We start from the raw sequence: 13,643 nt of genomic DNA, 5'->3' as shown, positions 1-13,643 counted from the left end.
TCTATTTTAAATACCTACAGAACCCCAAAATCACAGAATTTAATGATATTTATTCATGATATTTATTTGAAAAAATAAAAAGTCACACCCTAGCTACCTCCTACTGTGATAAATAAAGTACAGTCCCTAACATACATCTTACAAAATAAAATAAAAAATGTCTTCCACTGCAAAAGCTGTTGAAGACAATTTATTGGTGACAGCATGTTTTATAAAGTTGCTTTCCAGAGACTTATGGTGTGTTGCTCAAGGTTCAATTCACATGTTTATCTGCATAACTAAAAACACATCTGAGCACAATACTTGAATCTGTATTTAAGCGTGTAGAGGTTCATTGTGTTGTCACTATGCAGTGAACTGCAGCATTATGTAATGTTTGTGTTTATTGACAGTAAGCTACCATGTATGTAGATATGTAAACAGTATCACAAAGAAAAATCAATGGATTACATAACTATACAATCTATATGTGATATATATTTATATAAAATCAAACTGAAATAAAAACAATCTGAAAAGGACAGACTTTTCTATTTATTTTACACAGCTCACACCAGAAGTAAAATGCTGCTGCTCTCTACTGGTCACACCACTATTCAACAATTATGATTTTAAGATCTTGCACATCTGGCCATAACATCGTCAGCGATCTCACAGCAGGTGTTTCACATTAGTGATGAGAGGTAAGATACCCAGAGTAATCTAACTGCACTTTTCTTCTGTGATTCAGTATGGCATTAACCATTCTATTAAGTGTTTTTTTAATTAAAAAATAATTAAGATGGAATAATTTGACACAGGAACACAAAAATTATCTCTTTTTTCATTTTTTTTCATTTAACTGCTTATATGGGCAATTGGCTAACAGAATTCAAATAAGAAACTCACTGAGCTATTAATAACATTAATATTAATATTAATATTGATTAATATTAACCAGCTACTGGTTGTGCTGGTTAATATTTGTGTTTGTTCTGTGAGGTACCAAAGTTCATCAGATGAAGTTAACTGCTATTGAAAAGCTGATATTTATTCACATTCAGTCGAGACTTCAGTTTGATGTCTTCAATCAATGCCGATTTCTGTGTTGTTTTCAACCTGGACCTTATTTGCACATGTTGCTGTGTTTCAGTGACTAATGGGAAAAACATTTTCTGAAATGGGTCCAGTAACAGGCTGCAATGGAAACAATCGGGGGGTTTTTTTGGCACTGTCAACTTACATCCATTTAAAGTACTTGTTTTTGCCACTGACAGGCTCAGATTATTATTTTAAGATTCATGGAAAATATCCCTATGGAGATAAAAGATCCTTTTGTTTTACCAAAAACCACCCCAAACTGCAATTGTGAATTCCACCGGCCTCCATTTAAATGAAGCTTAATTTCATTTTCGTAAAACAGGCTTCTTTCTTAGTCAACAGAAACAAAATAAAACTCACAGAAACCACCTTTGTTTCCACTGTTGCAGCAATCACCATCTCTGGTTTGGTTGAAATAAACCCTTAATTCACCCAGCTAGGAGTATAAAATATGCTGGCTCTATAAACCCTAAAATTAGTGTTAATTTAAACAGAACCTGGTGGAACTGGCTATGTTATTTAACTTTCTCCTTAAATAAAAATGATCTTATACTTAAACAAAAACATCTATCTCTGTATATATCCTTTCCACAAATTGCCAAACACTTAATATTAATCTCATCCTGTCAGTGACAAAAATAAGCATATTTAGTGGACATGAAATCACATGCAAACATGACCTAACCCTATGCCCAGAATGATTCCACAGCAGCCTGTTTCTGCTTGCTCAATTCTCGACCAATTTTAATAATTGCTATTCATAATTTGTCATTTAAAGTCAAAAACATGGGAAAAAAGGGTAAAAAATATCAAACTTACCCTTTAATCATACAGTTACAAGGACACTGTCGGTATTTTTATTTAGTTATTCAGTTTGATTCCATGTCAAATCAGGGCAACTTTGGTTGTGATATATCATTTGGTTGATGAAAAACAGAAATTTATTGGTATGAGATATTCTTCCACACTTTCTAAAGGCAAGTACAGATTTGTCATAAAGGAAGATATAAACGGCGCATTACTACATACAGCAGTGTACTCAAATACCCTCACAGTCTATCTTCAGCCAAGTAACAAAACATTTATTGTAACTGCCAAGATAGATTAATGGACTTGGATCAGTGAAACTGTTGGGATTTAAAAAAACAACTAATCTGGAGCCCTGTACATAAAAATCCAAACTGATATTTTGTAAACAAATAACAAAGCAAGCATAGAGATGAATCATCACAAAGCTTCAAAATTAATGCACTACAAATTACTACAATTAGTAAATTTTAGCTTGATTGTGGCTCCAGGAGGATATCTTCACGATAAAATGTCCTTCTGTGATGATTTTACTTTTACTTTCAACTGCTAGGTTTCTCAGAGGGTCCTTCAAAACTCAATATGTCTTTAGACGTGTCCATAGCCATCTGTCTGTGTGTGTGAGTCCTCCGGTGTCTGCTAAGAGAATGGCTCCATGAAAATCGGCGACCGCAAGTGAGACACAGATAGGGTCGTTCTCCTGTGTGTGTCCGCTGATGTTTTGTCAGTGACTTGTACCGTGTGAAGGTCGCCCCGCATTCATTGCAAATATACTTCTCGGACTTAATATGAACGTTCTGCTCGTGTTCTTTCATGTTGCCCAGCTGTGAGAAACCTTTACCGCACACAGGGCAAAGATGTGGTTTCTCTCCCGAGTGGGTCAATCCGTGAATATTCAAATCCTGTCGAGAATAAAATCCTTTAGCGCAGATGATGCATTTGAACGGTCTTTCCCCTGTGTGGCTCCTCATGTGTCTTTTTAGTCCCTCTGAGCGGGAGAAGCAGCTCTCACACAGGCTGCATCGGAAAGGTTTCTCTCCTGTGTGGGAGCGGAAGTGCCGACGGAGCTCTGACGCCTTGAAGAAACACATTCCGCAGTCGGCGCAGCAGTGAGGTTTGTCTGGCTGCTCCTCGTGCGTCTTTTCGTGCGCTTTGCAGTGACCCGCCTCGGAGAATCCTTTTCCGCAGACCGAGCAGGTGAAAGGTTTCTCCCCGGTGTGCATCCGCTGGTGACGGACAAGTTTGTTCAGCTTACTGAACGTCTTCATGCAGTACGAACACTGATGAGGCACCTTGGGTTTCTTGGCGTGGGTGCGCCTATGTCTCTCTAACTTTGAAGGCCTGTTGAACACTTTCCCACAGTCGGGACAGGGGTGCAGGTTAGTCCGGTTGTGGCAGCTCTGATGTCGGATCAGCTTCTCTTCCTGCGTGAAAATCTTGTCACAGTGCTGACACTGATGAACCGTCTTTGGCTTCCTCGTGTGGACAGGTTTATGCCTCTCTAGCTTTGATGGTCTGTCAAATGTCTTGCCACAGACGGAGCAGGGGTAACATTTGTCTGAAATGTTATTCTCAGGCCGTTTGGAGCTCTCAGGCTCAGTGGAGGTTGAAGCATCGTTGGAATCTGATTCTGAGATTACCTTTACGACGACTTCGGCTGGATCTGAGGAACAATCAAATACAATGAACGATTAACATATTGACTTGAAAAAATATCAGCAGAATACAATCCTGACTATTTATGAATGACCATAATGATTAAAAAACTGAAGCCAGAGGAAACACAAATGAGTTCTGGTTATTTATGTGCTGGATTTTGTCAGAGGAAAAATCTAACTAGTGAGTCCAGCATGCCAAATAAACATAATACTTGTTTAAGGTTTCAGGCTTGTTTTAATATTCTGAATGCATTCAATTTCCTGCAATATAACACTTTTATGGTATCTTTCGATCTAATGCTGAGCGTCACTTGAGTGAGAGATTTGTTACTTCAGTGTTGACCCAAAAATATAAAAATACAAAGAAGCTTCAACACTTACTTTCCTCTGAAGGTTCTGTTTTAGGGACTGATGCAGTGTCTGGGCCCATGACTGCAACCTATTCACATACAACACATAAACAGACAAAAACAGAGAAATTAAAACTGACATCGGTATTAAGGAGCAGTGATTTAGTGTTGGTGTTTTAAAATATGTACAACATCACCCCACCGACCCTGTATTTGTGAGGCAGAAACTGATGTGAGTTTTAAAAAATCTGCTAATGATACATTGGAATATAGCAATTATTTTTCCAACATTAACACAGAACAAAACACTTTTGATCCTGATCCTTTCAATTTGTTTTTTTATTTTGTTCTGACCAAGATGAATACTGAGCATGACATCCTACTATTGGAAAATCAACATGTCAGTTCTCTTGTAGACAAACTACTGGATGTTATATTGATACTTTATAAATGACAATAAACTGAAGTTAGACATTCCTGTACCGCAATGTCTTATTACTTATTAGGAAACATATATACCAAAACAATAAATTTGCAGCAAGCTTATATCTCCCAATATTTCGGCTTAGCTGATTTATCAGTCTACAATAACTTAAAAGGGTATAAAAATAGCCAAGTAAAAGATTTCCTCATCAAAATATGCACAATGGATTACTAATATATCCTTACAGTGAGAACAATTTTTCTAACTGCCATGCAAAATTGTCTCTTAAGCTTAAGAGATCATAACTCACAGTTTAGCACATTTATGTCCAAAGATCCAGAGAGCTGGTGTCATGACATAAATATGTGAACTCACCAACTGACTACCAGAAAAGTGATGAAGTTGAGTAATAAGGACAAAGCAGAGGAGCATATAAAGCAGAACAACACAGCTATCCTCTCAGTCAGTCCTATGTGGAAGTTTTCTGCTTTGCACATTGACTGAAATATGGCATGATAATTGTACAAATTACCTAATTAAACTATAAAACCAGGTATGGAAACATGGAGAGATATTCGAGTGACCACCAGGTGGATACCCAGCATCTCTGAAGCAGGGTTAAGCAACCACAAAGGCCTACAGTTGGGCATTATACAGCACCATCGTCTGTTGAGATCGATACTGTTTATATGCTAAACCAAACAGCTATTTAGTTTAGCTATTTATAATGCTGACGTTTAAGTGACCAAGCTGCACATCAGCGACGTGTTACTTGTGAAGAATACAGAGAGAAGAAGACGAAACAATGCTAAACGATGAGAAGTGTGATAAGACGGCACTTATACTAGCATTACAAAAATAGAGAAAATTGGAGAGTAGTGCTAAATCACCACAGCACATTTTTTGTATGTTGTTTGTAACATCTGCAAATAGGCATGGCAACTAAGCTGACATGTTTGTTAACGGTTGAATTTAGCATGACCCTGTGTCATTGAAGAGAAACAAGTGTCACGTGGTTAAAGCACGCTATGTATTGTTTAAACGGCATAAAAAATAAGGGTGGATGATTGTTTACCTGGGACACACATGCACACAGAAATAGCTAGGCAACGTTAGCTAACTTAGCTAAAGCTAACGCTGTTGTCGCGTTAGCTACCATAACAAAGGCGTGTAACATTTCAATTCAACAGGGCGTATAAGAGTGAGTCCCACCTCTCTAGTACTTCATAAAACCGAAGGTTGTCATATCTTTTGTCCGCAACGTTTTAAATTTAACCTACTTCACATTAATAGATAGGTAGTCGCAGCAGCCTGCTAAACAGGCAGTAGCGTTAGCATTGTGGAGTTGATGCCTAGCCCGTCCACTTGCGCGATACATTCAGATGCTCCACGTAAATTTGGCAGTTATTCATCAGCCTATTTCATTTTCGTTAATGCGTCACCTCGACTAGGCCTACCAGCGTTGAACTGTGGTAATAGATTGATAATACATATACTGTGCCGTATTCCTTTTTTTCTAATTTAAAATAATAAAATCTGCGGACCAAAGTTACAGCAGAATCGTCCAAATCCTACATTGATTTACAACTGAATCCAGACAAACTGGTATTTTCATCGGTTCTGTTCTCAGCTGTTTCTGTGTGTTTTGTCACTGAAAATAAACGGTCAAACAGTCCAAAAATAATTATTTTCCCAGTGGAAATGTGTACCCTCTCTACTTACGGACCAATAGGTCCAACAGCACTTAAACGCAACAAAGGCTTTAAACCTGCAATGGACTGGTTGTTTTTTGTTTGTTTGTTTGTTTTCAGGTAGGAACAGGACCTCATCGACCATGTACAGTCTTTAGCCTACTAACTAAAATATGGGTGATTACAAAGGTACATTCGAATGTATTTTTTTTTTTTTGTAAAAAAAAAAAACAAAAACAAACAACTCTGTGTATAACATTTTCTTTTCATTTCTTTTCTTTGTTCTTTTCCTTTCTTTTCTTTTTTTCTTTTCTTTTCTTTCCTTTTCTTTTTTTTTCTTTTCCTTTCCTTTCCTTTCTCTTGCTTTTATTTTTTTTTTTGCTGTGCAAGAATGCCTTCTTTTGGCATTGCCTATAATTCTGGATGCTTTTCAGCTTTATTGCCCAGTTCAAAACATTTGTTCGAAAAATAATCAATTTAATAAGTCTGCCACTTTACTTTGTTGAGGTAATTTGAGTAGTGTTACATTTTTGACGGGGCAACTAGTAATCTGTAACTCATTATGTTTCAAAAGCAACCTTCCCAAACACTGTCTATAGTGTTAGGTCTAATTTGGGTCATTTGCTAGACCGTGCAGTGTCATTTACTGTACAAAATACTGGATACTAATCAGATCAATTTAACAGCAAACAAACCAGAGTACAAAGACATACAGTATTTACGCACTTTATTATTAGTAGGCTAGACATGTTAAAAATTTCAAGAAAAAACTCATAAAATAAGAAAACTTGAACAGAGATTACAGAGAATAATTTTCTTTTCAATATGAAACTTATTTATATACACAGTACAAAAAAAAAATCTAAAGTTCACAACAGGTGAGAGATATCTGAATAAATTATTAGACATTGAGAAAACAAAACAAAAAATGATCAACTGATCATCACATGTTAGAAAGTGCATGATGTTTAATTGTGTATCAAATACATAAACAAATGATATACATATATATATATATATATGTCTAGATGCAGGCAATATAGCCTACATTCTTCAAAAGTATTGCTTTTTCCCCCAACAGATTGCCTAAACAGCAAAATAACTATACTTTATAGGAGGTTAAACCATAGCGCTTTTGTCATTATGTTTCTCTAGGATTCATCACTATACACTGTGTTGCACTACATGCTTGCTCTTGTTGCTGGCATGTCCCACTCTTCAGTGTTTACCAAAAGATGCAAAGTTACAAGGCTGCTGCTCTCCTGTTACTTTGCTGGGAGGGAATGCTGTGAGAAAGGGAAATAGAGTTCTGGATGCCCCACACTTCGAGCGCCTGGATCTTGAAACGTCCCTTGTAGAGTGGGCTGCTCTTGAATGTGTCACAAGACTCCGAGTATCCCCCCTCGAGGTCTTCCTGTAGGCAGAGTGCGTGGCCTCCATCTCCACCTAGGAGAGGACACATACATCAGCACTGCATACACACTGCTTAATGTTGACTTGACATGTGTCTAACTGGCATACCGATTAGGAGCTGACTGTCACTGCCTGCTATAAACATAGAGGCTTCTTGTTCTTTGGGCCTCTTTGGCAGTTTGGCAGTCATGGGTTCCTCTGATGGGGCGGTGAAGGGGATCGTCAGGTAGCTGGGGTCCTGGGGGGTTCCAGCAGGACAGGTCAGAGTTGTTGTGCCTGTGGTGGTGGTGGGCGAGCAGCCATTATTGGATACCTGAGAGGAGGTGCTGCTGCTGTTTTGAACCTGCTGAGGGGAAGCTCTTCTGGTCATAATGTTGACCATAGCCTGCTGGTAGCGCTCCATGCTGGGACGAAGCTGAAAGAGTGTGAATATTTTTAGTTTGATGAATGATAATAAAGAAAAAAACAAAAGTAAACTCTTACTTGATGAATGTTATAGCAGATTCTATGAACAGGAGTTGAATTTGAGTGGAAGAAAGCAGGAATATGTCTCACCATAAAAACAAAACACTCCCCAGTCCCAAAGTATGTAAGTCCCTCAGAGTCATGCTTTCTTCTTTCTATCACATCTGTTGACAGGAAGGCACCGAAGACCTGAGAAATGAGAAATACAAATTTATCAGTGGCATTCAAAGTGCATTCAATAAACCAGTTATTATGTTTAGTTAACCCTTTGAAACCTTAGCAACTAGCCTTGATTTCTTTCAAAAACGGGGGAATGGGTGCCCCAGTGGCTCAGTGGATACAGTGGACGTCCCATGTTCAATTCTGGCCAACAATTTTTTTAAAATTCTTGTAACATAACTTGAAATATGTAGTTATGATTATTCTAAATATAATATAGACATTTTCCCAAAGCTTTTTAAAAATAATCTTCTAAATCAACTAATTTAGAAGATTATTTGTGAAGTATTTCTTAAAAAGTGTCTCATTACATTTTAGGTTTTTAAAAAAAAAACTAGTGAGAGTCCTCTGAAAGCAGCACAAGTAAAGTCACTCTGGGCTTCAAAGGGTTAAATTGATAGTTAAATGAATCCCAAAACATTCCCAATATCCATTATGTTATCTAACGTTACCTCTTCATCCACAGTTTTGATAATCAAGACTGCTGGTTCGTGTCCCTCCACATGTGAATAGAATCTATGTGAGAGAAAAAAAAAACATGAGCATGTTTGGCCTGTGAGCTACATACACATGCAGTCAGGCAGTGTAACTGAAGACTGAGCCAAGCCTGTATATGAATAACATTAAGCCTATCCGCTCTGTTTATCTATGGAAGAGTATATTTTGTATCTTATTAAAGGACTGCTTCATCCTCCAAAATTATGTTGGTGTTTTAAAGGGTTAGTAAAGCAAAGTCACAAAATAACGGAAACAAACTACAGATCGAGACAGTCGTAGACCGGCAGCTTCCATGTTCAGTGATATAAAATTTGTTTTTGTCAGTGGAGTCTGGCTATGAACAGATATGTTTCACTTTTAGATCAGTTTCTCATTAGAGAAAGCTGCATGGGAAGTACTGAGATTGCGACTAGATGAATGAGACTGATTATACTGCACAAGTTGTGAGAGTTAGTAAATTGATGTTTTAATAGTTTTGCTGTTGTTAAACGTGGACCCCTTTCAATGCAAGTCATCAAATTTTTTCTCTGGTGTAGGGTTCTATTTTCAGCTGAGGCATTTGAGAAAAACAACATTTTCTTTGGGAATTCAGTGTAACGCAGAGATTGTAACTGATTGTAAATAGCCATTTGGGGAGTGACATATTCCTTTAAGAGAAACTGGAAGGGTCAAATGAGAGACAAGATCACAACTTAAACAATTAAAATAACTTTTAGTGTCATTTTTTCATAGCACCCTCCTTTATTTTTAAAAATGCTCACTTTCTCATATGCGTATAATCCCATATTTTTTAACTGTGTGTTACAAAATTAATAAAAACAGGGAATCACTCACTTGGGAACTGGTAATATCAACTACATAAAAAATGTTTACCACCACTGAACTGTGAGTCACTTGACTTTCACACTCAAAGCAAACATGTTGACAGTGAAAACACTGCCTCTTTCTGTTATGTAACTGGACCTGAGAATCTGTTTTTCACTGCTGGCACACGGTATTCAGCAGTTATTGATCCATGAAGTCCTGACCTCATTTTGCAATTCAAGTACTACGAGACAAACTTGAAAGATATGAATGTATTTGATATGAAATAAACTTCTAGTCATAATTCATGCCTTTGGTGCAACAGTCCATTAGCTTTTTGCCTTGCAGATGATTTCTCACTGGTGTTAAAGTATTGAACAAAGGTAACTTACGAAGCAAGACTTCTTCTGTGTTCAGCTGTATTAAACAGCCTAATGGGGCTGAAAAGGGCAAAGCGCTCAGGTATCCAGGCCCAGACGACTCTCATCTCGGTCCCTGTCACGACACTGGAGGTGAAGTTATTGAAGTCTACTGTCTCAACCAACTGCCTGTAGGGACAAAAGAATAGCTATGGTGAGAATATGAAGTTGAAATAATTTAACTGTAAGCTTTTTGTCATCATTCAATGAAAACACCTCATGAAATGTAATTTATAAAAAATAATAAATCATATTTGGAAAGAAAATAGTTGTGTCTAAAAAAAGGCAGCGTCAGGGTGCCTTAAAACTGTATGTTGACTGAATTTGAGAAGTTGAGGTAATTTTGTGATGAATCACAACAAATAAATGTAAACTTGATCTAACTCAGTTGTGCTTAAATCCTTTAGTTACATGAACTAAATGATTCAAATGCAGCTGAACTGAGATAAAATTCACTGGACGAAAACCTTTTAATCATTCTAAATAGTTATAAATTACCTTAACTTCCCAAATTCAGTCAAAACTAAATTTAAGGGTGCTTGGACACAAACTTCTCTTTGATAAATATCTAGTAGTTTATTTTTTAAAGTGTATTTTAATTATACTCAGATATAATTTCTATGTCTATGTTTCTTATATGTCTCTCACTTCCAATTCTTTATCAGTTTATGTATTAACCCACCTCTTCTGATGTGTGCTGACACCTTTCTGCATAAGGGAGTCCTTATTGGCATTGAACAGGAGGTTAAGCTCTCTCCGCGTGGCCATCGGAATCAAGAAGGCCATTTCCAGAAGCTTCTCAGCGGTGCAGTGGCGAGCTATGTTCTGAATGAACCTTTTCATATCTGTTCTGAAGTCCTCCACGTCTGCCACTCGCGATGACACGGATACTTTGTAGAGGCTCAGCAAAGCCAGTGCCACCCTATAGAAAGAAGGACCGTGAAATACTGTTTTGTATTTTTTCGGCAGTAATGGTTCTACCATATGAAATCATTTTTAATAGATTTTGTTGACGTGTGAGGATGCAGCAGCAACAAACCTGTAGAGGACCTTGTAGCCCTCCAGTAAGTAGACATCCAGCACTCTAATGGCGTATGTGAACGGAAGGTCAGCGAATATCCACATGGTCCAATCAGAGTAAAACTCAAAGAGGTTCTGGTGAGAGCTGGCAATCAGTTTACGGATGCCTCGGCAACACCTGTTAGCGAGGTCTCCAAAGGTCATGCAGGAAGCACGGTATGTAAGGAAGGTCTGGTCGATGTAACGTTTGTTCGGGTCATTGTAGCAGATGAGGCGGGACACACTGTGGAAACACTCAGCTTCATCCTCGCTGAAGTGAAGGAGGAGGGAGACCAGTTCGGGCAAGATGGGGCAGAAGTTCATGTCTGGGAAAGACTGACCAAGGCAAAGGAGAATCTTTTTCACAGAGTTCAGGCCTGCTTTGTTGAGACAGTATCTGTACAAGAGAAGAGCAAGACACAACACACTTTTTAAAGCTCAACTTGGTGAGAATTTTATGCTAAAGTATACATCCATACATTACAATGAAACACTTAAAGGTTCAGTGTGTAGGATTTAGAGAGATATATCAGAAAAAATGGAAGATAATATTCAGATATATGTATTTGTTTGTTTATAACCCAATGAAAATAAGAACTGTGTTTTTGTGACCTCAAAATGAACCATCTATATTTACATATAGAGCTGGTCCTCTTACATGGAGTCTGGCATCTTGTTTCTATACTAGCCCAGAATGGATAAACCCTAGAATGACTCTAGGTAGGGCCATTCACACCGTTTTGCATTTTTATGTTTTTGCGTTTCCCGTAGTTCTCCTACACCCTTGGCACGCAGGATGCCACTAAATCCTACACACTAGACCTGTAAAGCATACAGGTGTCCATCTCTCATGGGGTCAATGGTTACTAAAGTATAAATATATGTCATCTGACTTGTGTAAATACAGGGATTGTATTTTTTGTTTTTTTTGAAGTGTGCAGGATTTAGTGGAATCCAGTGGTGAGATTGCAGAACAGAAACTTCTCTCGTGTGGCAAGCATGTAGGAGAACCACAGCGTTTGATGCGAAACATGAAAACGCAAAGGCCCAATCTCGAGTCAGTGTTTGGTTTGTCATTCTTGGGCTACTATAGAAAAAATGGCAGACTCCTTGGAAGAGGGCTTGCTTCAAATGAAGAAAAAAAAAACATGTTCATTTTAAGGTAATGAAAACTCAACCATTCTTATCTCCAGGTGACTGTAAACTGATGAAACATTCTTATCAATATTATTCTGCCAGTGTATACCCAAATACCCTACACATTGGGCCTCATTCTCACAATGGGTCTATTAGAGTAATTTCTGAAGTTTGTATTGTTTTTTTTTTCTTCTTTTTTTTTTTTTACATAGCAACATGTCTATGGCATAAGAACCAATATCATCCCATAAATGTACCTGGGTATTTCTCCTGCTTCCATGTACTCTGGGACTGGATGGGTGCTAATTTTCTGTTCCCCAAAAAGCTTCTTGGACAGTTCATAGTGGACATCTCGGTCGGGAGTAATGGTCCTACTGCAGATATAACATCAATTGACATTCAGATCATCTGACTATGTGGTATTTCAAAATGTACAAACGGATTTTATAAGTCGTAGAAATGATCGCAAACATCTCTATGATAGAAAATATATACTTTAAATGTTCAATTTATAACATATAATGTGACAATATTAACCTGGAATTGATACTGTGGATGATGTGATAGTAAGCTTTGGCCCTCAGTGTGTGGGGCATGGCCCAGAATCCCTCTCGGCCCATCGTCTTCAGCTGCTGGTGATCACTCTTTAGGATCTGCTGGTATTTCTTTGCGGCTTCAGGGTCAATCTTCTCCCAGTCCACAAACTGCCCATACTTCATCCCAGAGCTGGAGCAAATTTCCCAGTTGTCTGACTCAGAGATGGTCATCATGGGCACTGACTTAAGGCTGCCTTTACTGCCTGAGCAAAATACACCCACAACCATTCAATTTCTACTTTCCTAAACATTGTAAATATACTTTATGAGTAGAATACATTATAAAAGCATTATTTCAATACCATTAAGTTCTCTTGTTGGTGAATGCTTGTTTGGTTTAGACTTGGACTTCTTCAAGGTGACTCGAACACCAGCTCCATCCCTCTGCTTCAGTGGGCTAGACCTTTCAAAGTTTCCGGTGTCGTAGTTGGCATGTAGCTCTGACGTCTCATAACTGTAAAAGGACCTGGGAAGCAGTTGATTGAGTTTTTATTATGTGTTCAGTAATTATTGTGCCTTTTTGCAGTCATGTTTAATGTTAGACAGGATCTGACTGTTTTACCACAATATTAAAACACAAATCTGCATAACCTAAAGCATATGCCTGTTGCTGCATGTTGTCTGATCAGCACATCATGTGGATACAAAAGCATGAAAACATACCTGGATCGTGGTCTCAGAAAGGTTTCCTCTGTCTGCATCTGCACACCATAGTTCTTACAGTCCTCCGCACTGTAATAGGAGTGAGACCTTTGCCTGCTTCTTCCTCCTGCCATAGAGCCCAGGTCCTGATCCGAGGTTGTGACCATCGAGACTGAATTCATGTTTCCACAATTGTAGAACTCCGGCGTTCTTGAAACATCGATCATCTCAAGTCTTATTCTCCTACAAAATGCAACCAGAAAGGTGAAGTGTCTCCTGCTACTAGCTGCACGTTCTGCGGCTCAGAGCTTTATATAAGCCTGTGGGCTGTGGTCATGTGAGACAGGTACAGTGGTCTGGTTTGTTTGTGGTGAGCTCAGC

The 13,643-nt window shown here is 38.2% G+C and overlaps 2 protein-coding genes across 5 annotated transcripts; both read right to left on the bottom strand.

The window, feature by feature from the left end:
• Nucleotides 1-1,932: 1,932 nt before the first annotated feature.
• On the bottom strand, nucleotides 1,933-5,674 carry LOC121942464 (zinc finger protein OZF-like). 3 transcript variants are annotated; one of them, XM_042485680.1, is made up of 3 exons: nucleotides 5,600-5,674; nucleotides 3,927-3,984; nucleotides 1,933-3,550 (listed from the first exon to the last, which is right to left on the bottom strand). In XM_042485680.1, exons 2-3 carry the CDS (start codon nucleotides 3,973-3,975, stop codon nucleotides 2,430-2,432), a joined length of 1,170 nt encoding a protein of 389 aa, XP_042341614.1. In that variant the 5' UTR covers nucleotides 3,976-3,984; nucleotides 5,600-5,674; the 3' UTR covers nucleotides 1,933-2,429. The 3 variants fall into 3 exon arrangements, with proteins under 3 accessions (XP_042341614.1, XP_042341612.1, XP_042341613.1); XM_042485678.1 differs by having other exon boundaries at nucleotides 5,532-5,663; XM_042485679.1 differs by lacking the exon at nucleotides 5,600-5,674 and adding an exon at nucleotides 5,395-5,482.
• A 1,308-nt stretch (nucleotides 5,675-6,982) lies between these two features.
• On the bottom strand, nucleotides 6,983-13,531 carry LOC121942523 (TBC1 domain family member 24-like). Of its 2 annotated transcripts, none has more exons than XM_042485748.1 (11): nucleotides 13,284-13,531; nucleotides 12,923-13,086; nucleotides 12,562-12,823; nucleotides 12,282-12,398; nucleotides 10,868-11,284; nucleotides 10,511-10,750; nucleotides 9,802-9,957; nucleotides 8,560-8,623; nucleotides 7,979-8,077; nucleotides 7,532-7,838; nucleotides 6,983-7,456 (listed from the first exon to the last, which is right to left on the bottom strand). In XM_042485748.1, the coding sequence occupies exons 1-11, from the start codon at nucleotides 13,487-13,489 to the stop codon at nucleotides 7,254-7,256; spliced, it is 2,235 nt and encodes a 744-aa protein (XP_042341682.1). In that variant the 5' UTR covers nucleotides 13,490-13,531; the 3' UTR covers nucleotides 6,983-7,253. The 2 variants fall into 2 exon arrangements, with proteins under 2 accessions (XP_042341682.1, XP_042341683.1); XM_042485749.1 differs by having other exon boundaries at nucleotides 12,282-12,395.
• Nucleotides 13,532-13,643: the final 112 nt, after the last annotated feature.

Source organism: Plectropomus leopardus, chromosome 4 (genome assembly GCF_008729295.1).
Source record: "Plectropomus leopardus isolate mb chromosome 4, YSFRI_Pleo_2.0, whole genome shotgun sequence".
NCBI classification, from domain to species: domain Eukaryota; kingdom Metazoa; phylum Chordata; class Actinopteri; order Perciformes; family Serranidae; genus Plectropomus; species Plectropomus leopardus.
This window is presented reverse-complemented; position numbering and strand designations above follow the sequence as displayed.